This window comes from Corvus hawaiiensis, chromosome 3 (assembly GCF_020740725.1).
Source record: "Corvus hawaiiensis isolate bCorHaw1 chromosome 3, bCorHaw1.pri.cur, whole genome shotgun sequence".
NCBI lineage: Eukaryota > Metazoa > Chordata > Aves > Passeriformes > Corvidae > Corvus > Corvus hawaiiensis.
Window position 1 is genome coordinate 107,162,228 of NC_063215.1, and position 14,445 is coordinate 107,176,672.

At 48.8% G+C, this 14,445-nt stretch overlaps 1 protein-coding gene and 1 long non-coding RNA gene across 2 annotated transcripts; both read left to right on the forward strand.

The window, feature by feature from the left end:
- Positions 1-1,798: 1,798 nt before the first annotated feature.
- LOC125323905 lies at positions 1,799-4,733 on the forward strand. The gene is made up of 3 exons (XR_007202691.1): positions 1,799-1,840; positions 3,340-3,492; positions 4,693-4,733. It is a non-coding gene; the product is annotated as an uncharacterized LOC125323905 (long non-coding RNA).
- A 44-nt stretch (positions 4,734-4,777) lies between these two features.
- On the forward strand, positions 4,778-13,173 carry LOC125323884 (TOG array regulator of axonemal microtubules protein 2-like). The gene is made up of 5 exons (XM_048299261.1): positions 4,778-4,810; positions 5,766-5,869; positions 8,590-8,794; positions 9,978-10,194; positions 12,793-13,173. The coding sequence occupies exons 1-5, from the start codon at positions 4,799-4,801 to the stop codon at positions 13,026-13,028; spliced, it is 774 nt and encodes a 257-aa protein (XP_048155218.1). The 5' UTR covers positions 4,778-4,798; the 3' UTR covers positions 13,029-13,173.
- The last annotated feature ends 1,272 nt before the right edge of the window (positions 13,174-14,445 follow it).

The window sequence follows — 14,445 nt, forward strand, 5'->3', positions numbered from 1 at the left end:
GTGACACTCAGGGATGCCCGTGGCATCAGCCGCCAGCCCTGCGCTGCAGCCCCGATGCATCACGCGCCTTCCTGTAGCTCAGGTCCTGCCCAAAGCAAGTGCTGAGAGAGGGAGTTGTTTGCACCTTGTAAATAACATGTTGCTGCTGTTTTAGGTAGGGGCTTTTGGGAAAAGCTAGACTTTCAGCTGTTCTTGCCCGGGTGTGGAATCTTCTGGGGCATCCTGCTGCTTTCTTGGGGAATGTGTGAGGTGGAGTGGAGTGGGTGACAGACAGGCCTAGATTGCAGAGTGGAAACTCAGCTACAGAGTGCCAGTGCAGACTCTCACTGCTGAACTGCCTGCTGGGGCTAGCAAAGAAGGAAAATGCCCCAGACACAGCCCAGTGGGACTGTGTCTCAGGGACAGGTACAGGGAGGTGACAAGAAACAGCAGCATGGCACGGTCTCACAGCCTCCAGGAAGCACTGACATAGGGACTTCATGTGCCAGAGACTTCAGAAAGGCTGTCTTGTTAAACGGCCACAAATGAAGACTCTGAAAGCCCTCTATTTGCCTCTTGGATTTGTATATGCTTTTGACAGCCACAGCAACCTGTGGCAGCGAGTTCCACGATTTCATCAAGTACTGCTTGAAAAGCACCTCCCTTTGTTTGACTGAGCCGCCAGCCTGGTAAATTCAGAGGGTGCTGCCTAGTTCTTGGGTGGAGAGAAAGTCACTCTTTTTGGTACTTGCCTTTCAGGGAGCTGAAGGAGAAGGGACTCTTCAGCATCAAACACCTGGCTGAGTCTCACTCAGAAGTCCTTCTTTGTAGACTTCGTGAGGTTTGCTTGGCACTTACCAACGAGGTAAGAACATTGTTCTGAATCGTCCTCCGTGCTTCTTACACGGTGTGTAGAGTAGATATGTGCTTGTTCATCTCCCTGTGTGCTCAGGAACTGCCTTCATTTCTGTTTCTAGACCTTATCTTTCTCATGTCTGTCAGCTCTCTATAGGATCTGTGTGCACATGTAGCTCTATTTACTAGTAGGTCGGGCATCTGACACTCTCCTCTTGGAGCGAGCTGCCATTACAATGCAACGTGCAAATGCAGAAGCGGAGACACTAATTATGTTATTTGCTGCAGTCCAAATCTCTGCCCAAGCTGTAATTCAACACTGCCAATTAGTCTGTAGACTTGAGCCTGTGTTTTCTGTTTCCTGGCTGAGGGCTTCAACTGCTGCTGTTACTTTTTCAAACAGGAGCAAATGACTCTTTTGTCTTTATGACTTGTGCCTTTATGGCTTGAGAGCAGCCCTTGCTTTAATTTGTTTCTTTGTTTTTTGAATAAAAGGGCCTAAAACCAAAGCAGTGGACATTCCAGAAGAATTAAGTAGAACACTTTAAGTGAAATAATATGTTTTAGGCCTGCAGGAAGCAGGCCTGAGGCCTAGCACAAGTAGGTGCCAGAGTTAAGTGCCTTTCTGTGCTTGTGCTCTTCTGCTCTGCCTGTGCTTTTGTGTTCCCCTGGACACAGCGGGAAGTGTTGTCATTTCCTGGGACTTTTGTCTAAGGCAACTGGTTTTCTTTTCAAGGTGATTCTTATGTTTCCCCGCATGACTTCCCCAGGTGACCAACCTTCGCTCAAAGGTGTCTTACTCTGCAATCGTCACTCTTGGAGAGCTCTTTGTGACCTTGCAGAAGGACATGGACTCGGAGGTGGATGAGGTTGCTCGGGTCCTTCTCCAGATGGTGTGGAACTCCCCAGAGTTTGTTCAGAAAGCAGCCAGTCACACCCTGGGAGTCATGGTGGAGCATGTGACTCCTGCACGAGCAATGACTGCTCTCATGGACAGTGGAGTCCAGTAGGTTCTTCTTCTCTTAGTGATATTCTTCACCTTCTATTGTGTGTGGGGGAGAAGGGCTGAGAGAGAGAATGGGAACGGTGGGAGGGAAGGGTCCTGTATCCTGCATCTTCTGTGAACTCAGTGACTTGATTGTCCAATCAACCTCACTTCTTTCCTCTTGTCACCTATTTCTGCCCTCATGCAGCCCTTTAGTTGACAGAATCACAGAGCTGTAGAATATGCTGAGTTGGAAGGGGCCCATCAGGCTCATCGAGTCCAGCTCCTGGCCTTGCACAGAACAAACACGCCAAGGGGTCACACCATGTGCCTGAGAGCATTGTCCAAAGGCTTCCTGAACTCTCTCAGGCTTGGTGCTGTGACCAGTGCCCTGGGGAGCCTGTTCCAGTGCCCAGCCACCCTCTGGGTGAAAAACTTTTTCCTGATATCCAAGCTCAACCTCCCCTGACTCAGCTTGCTGCTGCTTCCTGGAGTTCTCCCAGTCTGTCCGAGTTGCCTAGATGTGGTGAATGGTGGGCAAGTGAAAGTGCCTGCAAAGGCTAAGGATAGAGCCCTGTGGTTTTGTGGGAAGAGGGACAATTGCAACTGCAGCTGTGAGCGCTCTTTGATATTTCACAGCCCTAACCACAGAGGCCTTGGGAAAAACCATGCATCCTCATTATGCCATTCACTTGAGAAGTAAGGAGGGTTCTTGCTGGGGCATGGAGCACATGGGGGAGAACGTGCTGGGTGTGGCACAGCCTGCACAGCAGGTGCAGCTCCTGCCAAGAGGAGTCTTGTAGGACTGTCCTGGCCTTAGAGGCCCACTTGCTATTCAAACTGATGTCTCATGTTAGCCTTGAGATGATGAATCACTGTACAGGCACCTTCACAGGCCGACTGCCATGGGACAGCTGAAGCAGGTGCTGCCTTAAGTGTTGGTGCTGGGCCTGATAGTCCCCAAGAGACATTGTCTAGAACAGGACAAGCTGGCTAAACTGACTGCCACCCTTTCCTCAGCTTTGGAAAAGGGGGAAACGTTCAGATGTATCTCTTGCCAAGCCTCACAGAAGAAACTGGCTGCATTGCAGAATATTCTGCAACTTCGTGTCCCACAGCGTGTTTTCCCTGCATTTGTTTCTTTCCCAAGGTCTGCAGATTTGGGGGTAAATGGGTGCAAATATCCTCAATCCTGCTGCGGCTGTCTGTGTAGTGGCTGGCTCCTGATGGGTCAGCCTGGGTTGTCTTTAATTTCCCTCTTTCTCAGAGTGAATTTGGGGAAAGACGTTGAGTATCAGATAGTGCAGGGAGACTGAATTCCTCACTCTTGCTTGCAGGCAGTCCTTCTGTAGAGTGCTAACTTTGTGTTTCTCTGCGGACAGAACCTTCTACAGGTGTCCCAAGTGTCAGGGAGAACCCAGGCCTCCTTCCCCCAGCAATGACAGGGAGCATGCTCTGGCCAAGGCCTGCGCTGTGTCCCTCTGCTCCCTGTGCCCCAGTGTCCGCTCTCTTCTTCCCAGGAGCCGCCACGTCCAGGTGCGGAAGTGCGCGGCCCAACTCCTCCTGTCCTTGATGGAGAAAACTGGAGTCACGAAGCTCGCAGGAACGCCCAGGGCTGAGAGGCTGGCGCACGCGGCAGGGACGCTTGCTCAGGACTGTCACGAGGACACAAGGTAATGATCTTCATTTCACCTCCTAAAACAGGAAAACTGTTGGGTGTCTGGCTGTAAAGGGCAAAACCACAAAAGAGTGGAAGCTAAAGGAAATATTAAGTTCCCTCACTGTGTGGATGAGGTTCACAGAGTCACGGAATACGCTGAATTGGAAGGGACCCATCAGTGTCATCGAGTCCAGCTCCTGCCCGTGTGCAGGGCCCCCCAAGAGTCACTCCATGTGCCCGAGAGCATTGTCCAAAGGCTTCTTGAGCTCTGTCAGGCTTGGTGCTGTGACCACTGCCCTGGCTTGTCTGGGGAAATGACTGTGCTGGGGAACATGAGGTTGTCCCGCAAGAGGGAGCATTGCTAACTTCCTGGGACTTGAATGATTCTTTCCTGAGATCAAAAGAGCCATCAGATGAGCCAGTCAAACAGTTTTGCTTGGCCTTAGGTGCACAAGACAAAGCCAAAATGTTGGCTAATGTTCATCACTGAAGGATCGCATACATCTATTTCTCATTAACTTAAGACTTTCCTAGAAATATTCCCGGGGTCTTTAGCCAATGTATTCAGTCTTTCTAAACCTCTTCTGCAGATTTCTATAATGCTCTTATCTGTGGCTGAATGACCTCCAAATTGCTTCCTGAAGAAAACTGTGGTTTCCTAGTGGCAAAATCAACCCAAACCACCCAAATCCCCTCACTTTGAGGATTCAATTCCCATTAATAGCTGCCAAGAACGCATGAGCAACTAGCTGTCCCTGTGCATACATATGGTATAGAATAATCAAAAGCAAGCATGAGGCATTTGGTCCTGGCTTCCCTGCCAGTTAAAGAAAGGCAAATTACTGTGCAATGGCAGCAAGACACTGCTAATAAGCTCTGACTCAAAGCAGAGGTGTTTTGCTTGTTCCCTGGGATCCTTCGATGCCACAGAAGCGCACCCACAGTTTCAGAGTGAGATTGTATTTTTCTGTTTCCCCATGTTCTCCTCTTGCCTCTTGTGTTCAGCTGACAGCACTGTGCAGTGACAAGTGGAGGTAAACCTCTCTCTTTGCTGAGTAGGTAATGCCTTCTCATGCAGGTATGGCAGCTGCTGAGTTTAAGGTATCAGCTTATTCTGTTAACGCTCCTCCTTTGTTTGTTCACCTTCTATTCTTTCTTTCCTTCTTTCTTTCTTTCTTTCTTTCTTTCTTTCTTTCTTTCTTTCTTGTTTTAGGCATTATGGACAGGAGATGGTGAAAATGATGCTGAATCACCAAAAATTTAAAAGGCTTTTGGAACAATCTCTTTCCACCCGTGACCTGGAAGATATTCTGACAAGAATGAAGAAGAAAGTAAGTGCTTGGTAGGAGAATGTCTCCTTTGTGCAAGTATTGCCACTGCTGATATGAGATCAAACATACCTAATCTTATCTCATTCCTTTTCTGCCAAATCATTTTGCTCCTGGGAATGAACTGTTGATCCGTAGCCTGTTCATCTGCAGAGCACAAAGGAACTGATAATATTAGGGGGAAAGTGGGGTATTGGATATTTTGTATATTGGCCACAAACAGGGAAGGGAAAGAGGAGGAAATGTGTTTACATTTAAGCATAACCCCCCACCCCACTATCCCTACTCTGCCCCCAGTGACGCAATTAAGTGAGAACAGTGCTTCTGGAGATAACAGAGTCTTTGCAAAAGACACAGGAAGCAGTAGTGCCAAGAAAATTTCCAAATATTCAAAAGATGTCCCAGTCAATCCCAATTCCTACAATTACTATCTGTCTTCTGGGAATACTGCCCTGCTGTCATGCCCTGTGCAGCTGGAAGAAGCTTGGTGAATTCAGCAGCATCCAGAGGAAAATCATTTGTTTGCCTGGGTTATTTTTTTATTCTTTTTACCTACGTTATAGAAGGGAGTGTGCCTTTGTGCAGCACCAGGGAGAGTGAGTGTGGAACCAAATCAACTTCCAACACAATGGGCCAACCTCCAAAGAGTCCAAATTTTTCTGCAGCTTCCTTTAAGAGCATTAGTTCCCTACCAGTTTGCATTATTCCCATTTATGCTCAAGAGGAATGCATTTGGGATTTTAGACTGCTGCTCAGTATGGTAGCAGCCATAACCTGCCTTGGGCTATTGAAAACAAAGAGTTGGCATCACTGAACCTCTGGCCTGTTTCCTTCTGTAAGTTCGGAAAGGTTTGCCCAAGCCTTGGTAGCAGTGATCCTGGTTATAAGTTGTGTTTTAAACAGGTAATTTCCTATTTTACATTCTAAAGATCCATGGGGTTTCTTTATGCCTTTGTAGGGGATGGAAACGCAGAAGGGTGAACACCCATCTGTCGAGAAGCCTGTGAAGAAGAGGAGCGATGGCTCGAAGAAGCCCCAGGCCACATTGCCTTCTAGTAAACGGTACTGAGCACTTTAGTTAGATGTGACAAAGCACGTGGCAAGCTTTACATGTCTCTTCCTCAGGAAAATCTTTCTGGTGGAGATGACCTGTGCCAGAGATTGTTTCCTTTCCCTACAAATGCTCTATCATAAAAAATGTCTCCTTCTGCATTACGCTGAACACAACTTCTCTGGAAGGGTTTCCACAAAAAATGGGCGACAAAAAGACACCCATTGGTTGCAGCTCAGAAGATCCAGTGCAGTGGCAAGGACAGTGCTGTGGAGGCTGTGAGAGGGCCATGTCTCCGCTGCCTCACTTGGGACAAGTAAATTCAAGCAGGGTTTTTTTCCTCTGAGAGCAGTCTTTTTCAGATGGGTGTTTTGATGAGAAGTCCCAGTCTAGAAGCAAGATGCCGTTCCCCAAAATAGCACTTCCCATGCATGTGGTTTGGCCTTCCTGAGTCATGGTTTTCTTACCCTCAGACAGTACCAAGATGAGTAGTAAGTAGCAAGCCAGTTCCTGAGCAACTTTGGTCAACAGGTGTCTCAATGTGGACGTTTTGTCTTGACATTCCTGTCCTTCATACTGTTTGCTTGATGGACAGCATGTTTGGTTTATTTCCCCCTGTGCTGCAATCAGCATTTGAGACAGGAATTTGGTCCTTGCTGTCTCTTCCTGCCAGTGGGAGAGCTACTTGTACCTGTTGTCCTCTGATAACAGAGGGGATTTATTTAGCTCTGTCATGCTCAGCGCTGGCAGGAGAGTGACCACATGCCTCAGTAGCATAGTCAGGATCTTCCCATGCTCAAGAGAGTTGTTCCCAGTGGGTTTGTTAAGCTGTGGATCTAGTCTCTAGGGAAGCAATCATGTGAGCGTAGTGCTGGGATGTCTGGCTTCTGTTTTTATCCCTGTTACGGATTTTCTGGATCCTTCAGATATGCCCCTATCCATCTGTTCAGATGCATCTGAGCTACTTTTCCAGATTGTCATGCCTGCTGTAGAGACACTTCTCCAGAGGGATGAGTTTCCTTATTATAAGACGCACACCTCCCTCATGATGAGGCATTTAAACATGGAAGTAGCGTCTCTCTTTCTTCACAAAGCAGTGCGACATGTGTACCTGGGAAGCCGTCTGGAGATAAGTGAGATGCATCTCATCCTTGGTTTTCCTGAGTAAGCACTGGTGAGAATGTTGCTTGCAGATTGTCTCTTGTAATGATTGTGTAGCGGGTTTGGTTTGTAACCAGGCAGAAACACCAATTTAGTGTAGTGGTTTGGTCCAAAATACTCATTACTATTTACCTTCTGTGAGATAAGAATTAGGAGAAATGCAAAGCAGTCACCAAACTTGAAAGAATAGAAAGAAGTTTATTAACAGACCTAAAAGAAGAAAAACAAAGTCATACCACGCCTTCAGAACACTTCTCCTCCCCCCTGCCTTTCTCCCTTCTTGCAGTGATAATGTAAAAAGACAGCCCTTGAGATGTTCAGTCTGTTTACCACTTCCATAATAACCTTGTTCAGTCCATTTAGGAAGAGGAGTCTCTTGCCCATGCTATGAAAACATTATCGCAAGGAGCCAGCCACCCGGGTTGGTTCTCTGCTTGCATGTGAGTCCCTTCCCCCGTCTTGCAGCTTTTCCCACAACTGCTTTCGAGGGTCCACTCTTGAATTGCTGGGGTAAAATTTTAAGGTTGAGCCGTTCAGAAACAAAAGTTCTCTTCACCCATCTCTGGGAGTATTTCATTTCTAAGAATAGAGGCCCTTCTCCTTCCCTGGAAGCAAAGGGTCTTCCTCATCTTCCTCTTTAGAACTATCTCTGGGAGCATCTCTAGGACCTGAGGTTTTCTCCTTTTCCATTTGGAGCAAAAGTCCTCATCACTTCCATCTCTCCCTGTTCAAACTTCTCATGAAATTACAGCTGCGTCAGCATCTGCTTATCTCAGCGCAGGTGCTTTTGCTCACAAGTACAAGTTGAATGCTCCACCCCCCATGCCTTCATGAAATTACAGCAGGTACTCTGATCTATCATAGCTTCACAACAGAATTTCAGCTTTAAGCATCTCCTCTTTCACTTCCCTCCGGTTTTCAGCTCTTCATAGCACTAAAAGGGTTAATCTCACCTAGGCCTTGCAGCTGGAATGTGGCTTATCGCTGTTGGTCACATGACCTCTGCCAGACAGCCGTGCAGCTTTAGCTGAATCTTGGCAGCTCTGGAGAGGGGGAGCCGAGCCGCTCCGGCTGCCCACAGCCCTGCTGTGGGGGGGGTTCCGCGGGTGGAACAGGGCCCGTCGGCTCCAGGATGGCCGTGGCCCGACCCGGCCTGGCCTGAGCAGGGCCTGGGCCGGGCCCGCTGGCCCCCACACGGGGCCCGCAGCCACCTGTCCCAGCACCGGAAACAAGACAGAGAGAGTCTGCCTCGGGGTTTCCTGTTCTTAAGTGTGGATCACAGAGGTGGTCACAACTTTAAGTGGCTTAAAGAATTGTCCATATTCAAAGTGGCCAGCTGATAGGTTCTGTCAGGTCACAGAAGGAGCTGTAAGCACTCCTTTGCAAGAACATCACTTCCGGGACTATGCTTGCTAACCCATGACAGATTGTCATGAGGTCTCCCGTTGTTTTTCAGATCAGGATTTTCTAGCTTGAAATCACATCATTAGGAAACCTCCCCAAGATGTTCTGCTCACAATTAACTGAAGGTATGATCACCAACAGGTCCGCATTTGGTTTTATTCTCCAGGGTGAAGTCTACCTCTGATGGACGCCTCCTACGCCGCCCAAAAGCCCAGGTCACGTTACCTCCGGCTGTGGAAGAAACGGAGCCGCTCCAGAAGCTGTACAATCTCCTGGAAGCCAAGGAGTTTAAGACACGGATGGAAGGAGTGGCACTCCTCCTAGACCTGTGCAAAAGCAGCCCCCAGCTCGTCTCCACTAACACTGTCCAAGTATGTAGGGTGTCTTCATTGTTCCTTTCCTTTAGCTCCTTTCCCAAGCCTGTAGCAGGCAAGTTAATTCAGTGTGTCTTGGCACTACATCCTGGCTGTGTGGGACAGGCTGGTGCCTCTTACCCTGAAATATTTAATTCAGGTCCACGCTTCAGGACAAGTTCTTTCGGTCCAGATGTATTTGTCTGGCAGGTGCCTATTGATGCTGTTCATCAGAGGAGGACAGAGTTTTCTGCTGGTGTAACTTCTGCTGTCTCCTACTCCCACTTGGGTTAAGTGAAGGGAATCCAGCCACTGAAAGCGTGGCAATTATTCTCCAGACAAAAAAATGGGTTTGGATGGGGAAGAGAAGTATCAGGCTGGGCAGGTTTAAACCAATTTTTTTTAAAAGGATACTTCTGTAAACTCCGACTTGTCTTGCACAGGCACAACTCTGGTTACTCGTTTCCATCGGCATCCCTAGTCCTCTTGGTAAAGACGGTGCTCACCCTTCTTGGGGGGGTCTTTTTTCTCTTTGGAAAAGGAGGGAAATGGCTAGGGACAGATCTCTTCCTTCTCCTCCCAGTAGCTGCTTTTTCCCTTTGTCCAGAAAATGGTGCCTGATAATGTGGCTGTCAAGGGACTGAACCTGCTCTAATGAGAGTGGTCCAGCACATTAAATTTCAGAAGTCTACCTGCTGGGTAGACAATTGGTCTGGATCCTGGAAGAGTTGATCAGAGCCCTGCACTTCTCCAGACACAGGTTCTGAGACAGATGGAACAAAACCTGGATCTCCTCCAGCCATAGTTTTGGCAAAATCGTAACTGTCCTCAGAACTTGAGACAACTGCGTAGAAAAAGGGGCATTGTAAATATCTGGTTCCATACTTCGAAAGCAAAGATACCGTTTTGCATCAATAAATGGGATGAATTTAATGACTGAAATGTGGAGAGAAACACCATAGGAACTATTCTGTCCCCACCCAAAGCTCTTCAAAATATATGAAAATCTTTCAACCAGCATGAGGTTGCGCAACCATTCCAGTGAGCGGCCCACAGGAAAACAGGGAAATTGTGCAAGCAAGTGCTGACCTGACAGGAAGGATCACTTTCATCTTTTACATTGCTGAGTGCTCACTTCTGCGTCCCTTCCTCAAACAAGGACATTTTAATCCAGCTTTCATGTTGTTTGTTCTCTTCACAGATTTTTGATTATTTTGTCCCGAGACTTGGTGATACGCACAAGAAAGTGAAGCAGAAGGCGCTGGACGTGCTGGCTGAAATCGTAGGCATCCTGAAAGATGGCTTAAACCCGGTGATCATCTGTCTGGTTGAAGGAATAACAAACAACCTAAACTCAAAGGACCCCGGGGTTTATGCCGCAGCTGTGAAAGCGCTGGAAGAATCCATGGCTCACTTAGGTAAGGCTGAGCCCTGGCATGGACTCTCCTCAAGTGTGTCTCTGCCTCTGCGAGTCAAGAGAACGCTGAGTGCCTTGACAGCTGTTGTTGTCTGTGGAAACCTCCAGCTGACATCCACCAGAAGCTGTGCAGGTGCAGTCTTTACGCACCAGTCCCCCACCAGGCTTGAATGTGCATCAGCATTTCCCAAAAGTCCCAGGAGCCCTTGGCTCTGTGCTGCTTGTCTGAAGAGGAAGTGCTGGACTACAGCTTTGCTGGAATTCAGGGCCAAAGGGATTTTTGGAGTTTGCCTGGGCCCCAGTTGACTTCCCAAACGAATAGCTTTGCTGTTGGCATGAAGGGACAGCGGCGCATCAGAACCTCTGCAGAGCAGCCTCCTGGAAGGCTCCACATCATAGGCATTAGCTTCATTAGGACAGCAGGATCAGTTCTTTACTGCATGCTTGCATGAAGATCATTTGGGACCTCCTTTTTGTATCTCATGCAGGAAAGGAGCTCTTAATAATACCCTGCTACTGAAACCCACACTGGGGTGTAGCTCTGTAGTGGTTCCCAATGAAGCAGATTGCCTGCTTTGTCACTGCCAGCCCTGGTGACCCTGTGAGGGACCAAACTTCATCCCACACACGTTCTGTCTCCAGGAAAAGCTTGCCTTGGCTTATTAGAGTGGTAGGACTCGAGGCTTGCAGGCCAATGCAGGCAACAGTAAATTCAAACATGACCCCCAAAACCGCGACAGATAGGCACAAGGAAAACCAAAATACATACGCCGGTCAAGTATTGGGAAATCAGTTCATTTTCCAGTCTCTCTGCCAAGATCTGATTTCACAGATGTTACAGAACCCCACAGGCTACTGAGGCACTGAGCACTAATAGCTCTTGTATGAGTAACTTGGAGTCTTGTCCCTAGATCCACACAGGTAACCTGACAATTTAAAAACAGCTTATCCTTCAGGTGGGAACAGAGGTGTGCATTTTGGAGCCTTCTCACCCTTTTCCATAGGGGAGGGAGAAGATCACCTCTGCAAAGCTCTGGGATGCAAAACCTTTTCACTGCTTACGTGTGATTGAAGTCTTGAGGTCCCTGATGTGAAATGTTTAACATAGCTCCTGGTACAGCAGACAACTTTGGATTTAAAAAGTGACAGGAGAGCTTTTCTTTTGGAATTTAAAATCTTCCCAAGTAGGCTGGAAGGAAAGAAGAAAAGGATTCAAAAATCGGCAGGAATTTCCTTTCTTTTACAAAATGTAGTTGCCCCTGCCCTTTCCCTCCCCACTGTCCTTTCTCTTATGACCTCAGAAGAGAGAGCAGAAATGTGTGTTTCCCTTGTAGATAAAGTATCCCTGATGAAAGAGTTCAGCCACCGCAGGAGTGAACTGAAGGGCCAAGCTCTGCTGGATGTCACGGAGCATCTCTCAGGTATGGCCTCCCCTTCTAAGGCAAGAGGTCTTCCGAGGCAGAATTTACAGGGAATGCCAGTGAATAGACACTAGAGTGGCTCCTCCAAATCAGGAGGTGCTGAGCTTGTCTCTCCTGCCCAATACCCATGGAAGGTGTATTGGGCAGGTTTTCCCTGGCTGCTGCAGAGGTGTGCAGCATCTGAGATGGGGGCGGCACTCGGCCTCGGGGCTGAGCTCTCACTGGGGCATCTCAGAAGCTGCCTCCAGGAAAGGGAGGGGCTAAAAATTCCCAAGCTGGCTCCTCTCTTGGAAGCTCAGGGACAGCTCTGATCCTTTAGGGAAAATGGTGGCAAATGCTGTTTCAGGGGATCGGTTTGTTTTGTCCTCACAGAATTCTTGCTTTGCTCTTGGAAAGTTTTGAGGCGGAAGCCTGCAGTGCCTGGGGGTCACAGCTTAGGTCCAAACTCAGCACACATGTTAGAGGCACGGATTTTGTGCAAGGCAGCCTTTGGGGGCAGAGGGGCAGAAGCAGAGTGCTGAGGCTCCCTGCCTGTGCTGTGGAAGTGCCATTGGACTGAGCATTTCAGGGTGTGCAGTCAGGGTCTTCCTATGTCAGCGCTGCCCAAAATGCTCCAAATGCAGCTGATAATTGATTGCTCAGAGGAGCTTGCTATGTCAGCAATAGCCAAGGGATGGAAAAATGATAACCTCAATATATACTAGAGAAGACAGTGTATAGCCTTGCTTTATTTATAGCCTTGCTTTAGCGGGGTCTAAATCCACTGCTAATTAAGCCAGGTCACAAAAACGGAGTCATCCTTTTTATTAGAAATCTCTCAATTTCCTCTCTAAAGTGCCTTTCAAACCTTCAGCAGTGGGTTTAGACAACTTCTAAATGGAAATAAACAGCAATTTGACATTTTGGTCATTCATCATGCCAGAAACAGATTGTGGAATGATTTAGTAAAGGTGTGAAGTCTGCCACAGGTACAAGGCTCGGATCTGGAGAAATTAGTCCTGAGGGCTTGGTGGTTCTGTTTTGGGGATGTTCAGCTGCTTTGCCCATTTCTGGATCATGGGGCTCTCACTGTTATTTCACTGATCTTAGCCAGAGAGACTCCCAAAATCACAACTAGAGGTAGATCCTTGTTTGCATTAAGGCTGGTGGTTAAGAAGTTTGTGTCTCTCTTCCGGCAGCGCTTGTGGCATGGGTTTATCCCAGGAGCCCCGAAGTCGTCCAGCGCTACGCCCTGCCCGTGCTCTGGTCCTTCCTGGGGAACAAGGCGCTGCCTGTCCGAAGCGCCAATGTCCGCACTGTGGTCACCAAGCTTGCCTGCGCCCTCTACAAGGTGATGGGCGCCAAGCTGAGGAAGCATGCTGCCAGCCAGCCTCCGCATGTGCGGGAAAACCTCTCCGACATTTTGGGCTGGTGAAGGCTCGATGACCTGCAGGAAGATGACAAAGTGCTGAGTTGGACACCTCCGGACGTGACTTCTTAGCTGTGCCAAAAAGGACAGAATGCAAAGGAAGGGTGTGCACCTGCCCCCGCTCTCTCCACCCCCCTTCCTAGTCGTGGCATGGGGTGCCTGAAGCAACTTCCAATTGAGGACAAGGTGAAGGCTGAGCATGGCTCAGCCTCACAAAGAGGTAAGGCGGGAGCTGGGCCGCTCTCTGGCGGGAGGAAGGCTCTTGTGCCAGCCTAGAGAGCCTGGGCACATTGCCAGGGAACAGTTCTGCCCTGCATGTGCCCCCTGCACTGAGCTGTGCTGCTCCCAGTGCCCCGTGGAGCTGTAGGGCTGCTCAGCTGTGGGGCCGGGAGAGGAGCAGGAGGGTGCGTGTGCAGCTGAGCCATTCCTGGAAAGCACAGGCCTCTGGGCTCCCTGCTGTCCCAGGGCAGCCCAGAGGCCAGGCTGTTCCTGTGCTGGCTCTGTGCAAGTGGGTCAGGGTGTCTCCCTGGTCTGCCTCAAGTGGCTGCTGGCAGGAGCATGTTTCCCTGTGCAGCTCTTTAGAAGTTTCCAGGGAATCTCTCACATGAAATACTGTAGCTTCTGATGCTTTATGTTGGCATTGTGGCCTCTGTTATATTTTATGTTTCCATTTTGCAGGACTGACTGGCTACGCTCTTGCGAAGAAGTTTACCGTGGAATCTCCCTCTATGCTCCTTCCCTCCAAGCCATTGCCTCCCATCCAGAAGAGCTCTCCTTCTTCTAACACAAACAAAATAAGTAGCAGAGAGCAGGAGAATGGGAAAAATGTCACCGGCAATGATGATGACAGGAGAAAAAAGCAGGAGCTGAGTTCAGAGAGAAAAGGACATATGGTAAGGACACCAACCTAAGTCCTGTCTGGTGGATTTCCAGTTTATGTGCTGTAGGCAGAGCTCGGAGACCTTTTGCTGTGGTGTGAGGCCAGGGAAGCAGCTGAGCAAAGGGAGAGCTCAGCAGGACACTGCACTTCAGGCTGTCTTTGCAGTGGGTGTGTAGTGAAGGCTTCATGTCCTCAGCGGGTATCAATAGCAGGGGAGGTCTTTGAATGGTTTCTGGCTCTCTTGTGGCTCCTGCTCTGTCTTATGGCTGAGAAAACACCAACAGGCAGTCAGAGCAGCTGAAGTTGGCCAATCTTGTGAACCAGTCCTTCTACATTTAGTAAACTACGGGTATGTGTGAACCATCTCTGTGTCTTGGTGGTGTTTTCTGTCAGCTGTGTCCGGTTTGGACGGAGAAAGGTGTTTGCTGGAACAGGCAGTCCTGCAAAGTCAGTTCCAGGTTGTGTCAGCTTTTGAGTTGTACAGCCATGCCCTTGTGCCCAGTTGTCTCTGATGCTATTTCTAGACTTCATCAGCTTCTGGGC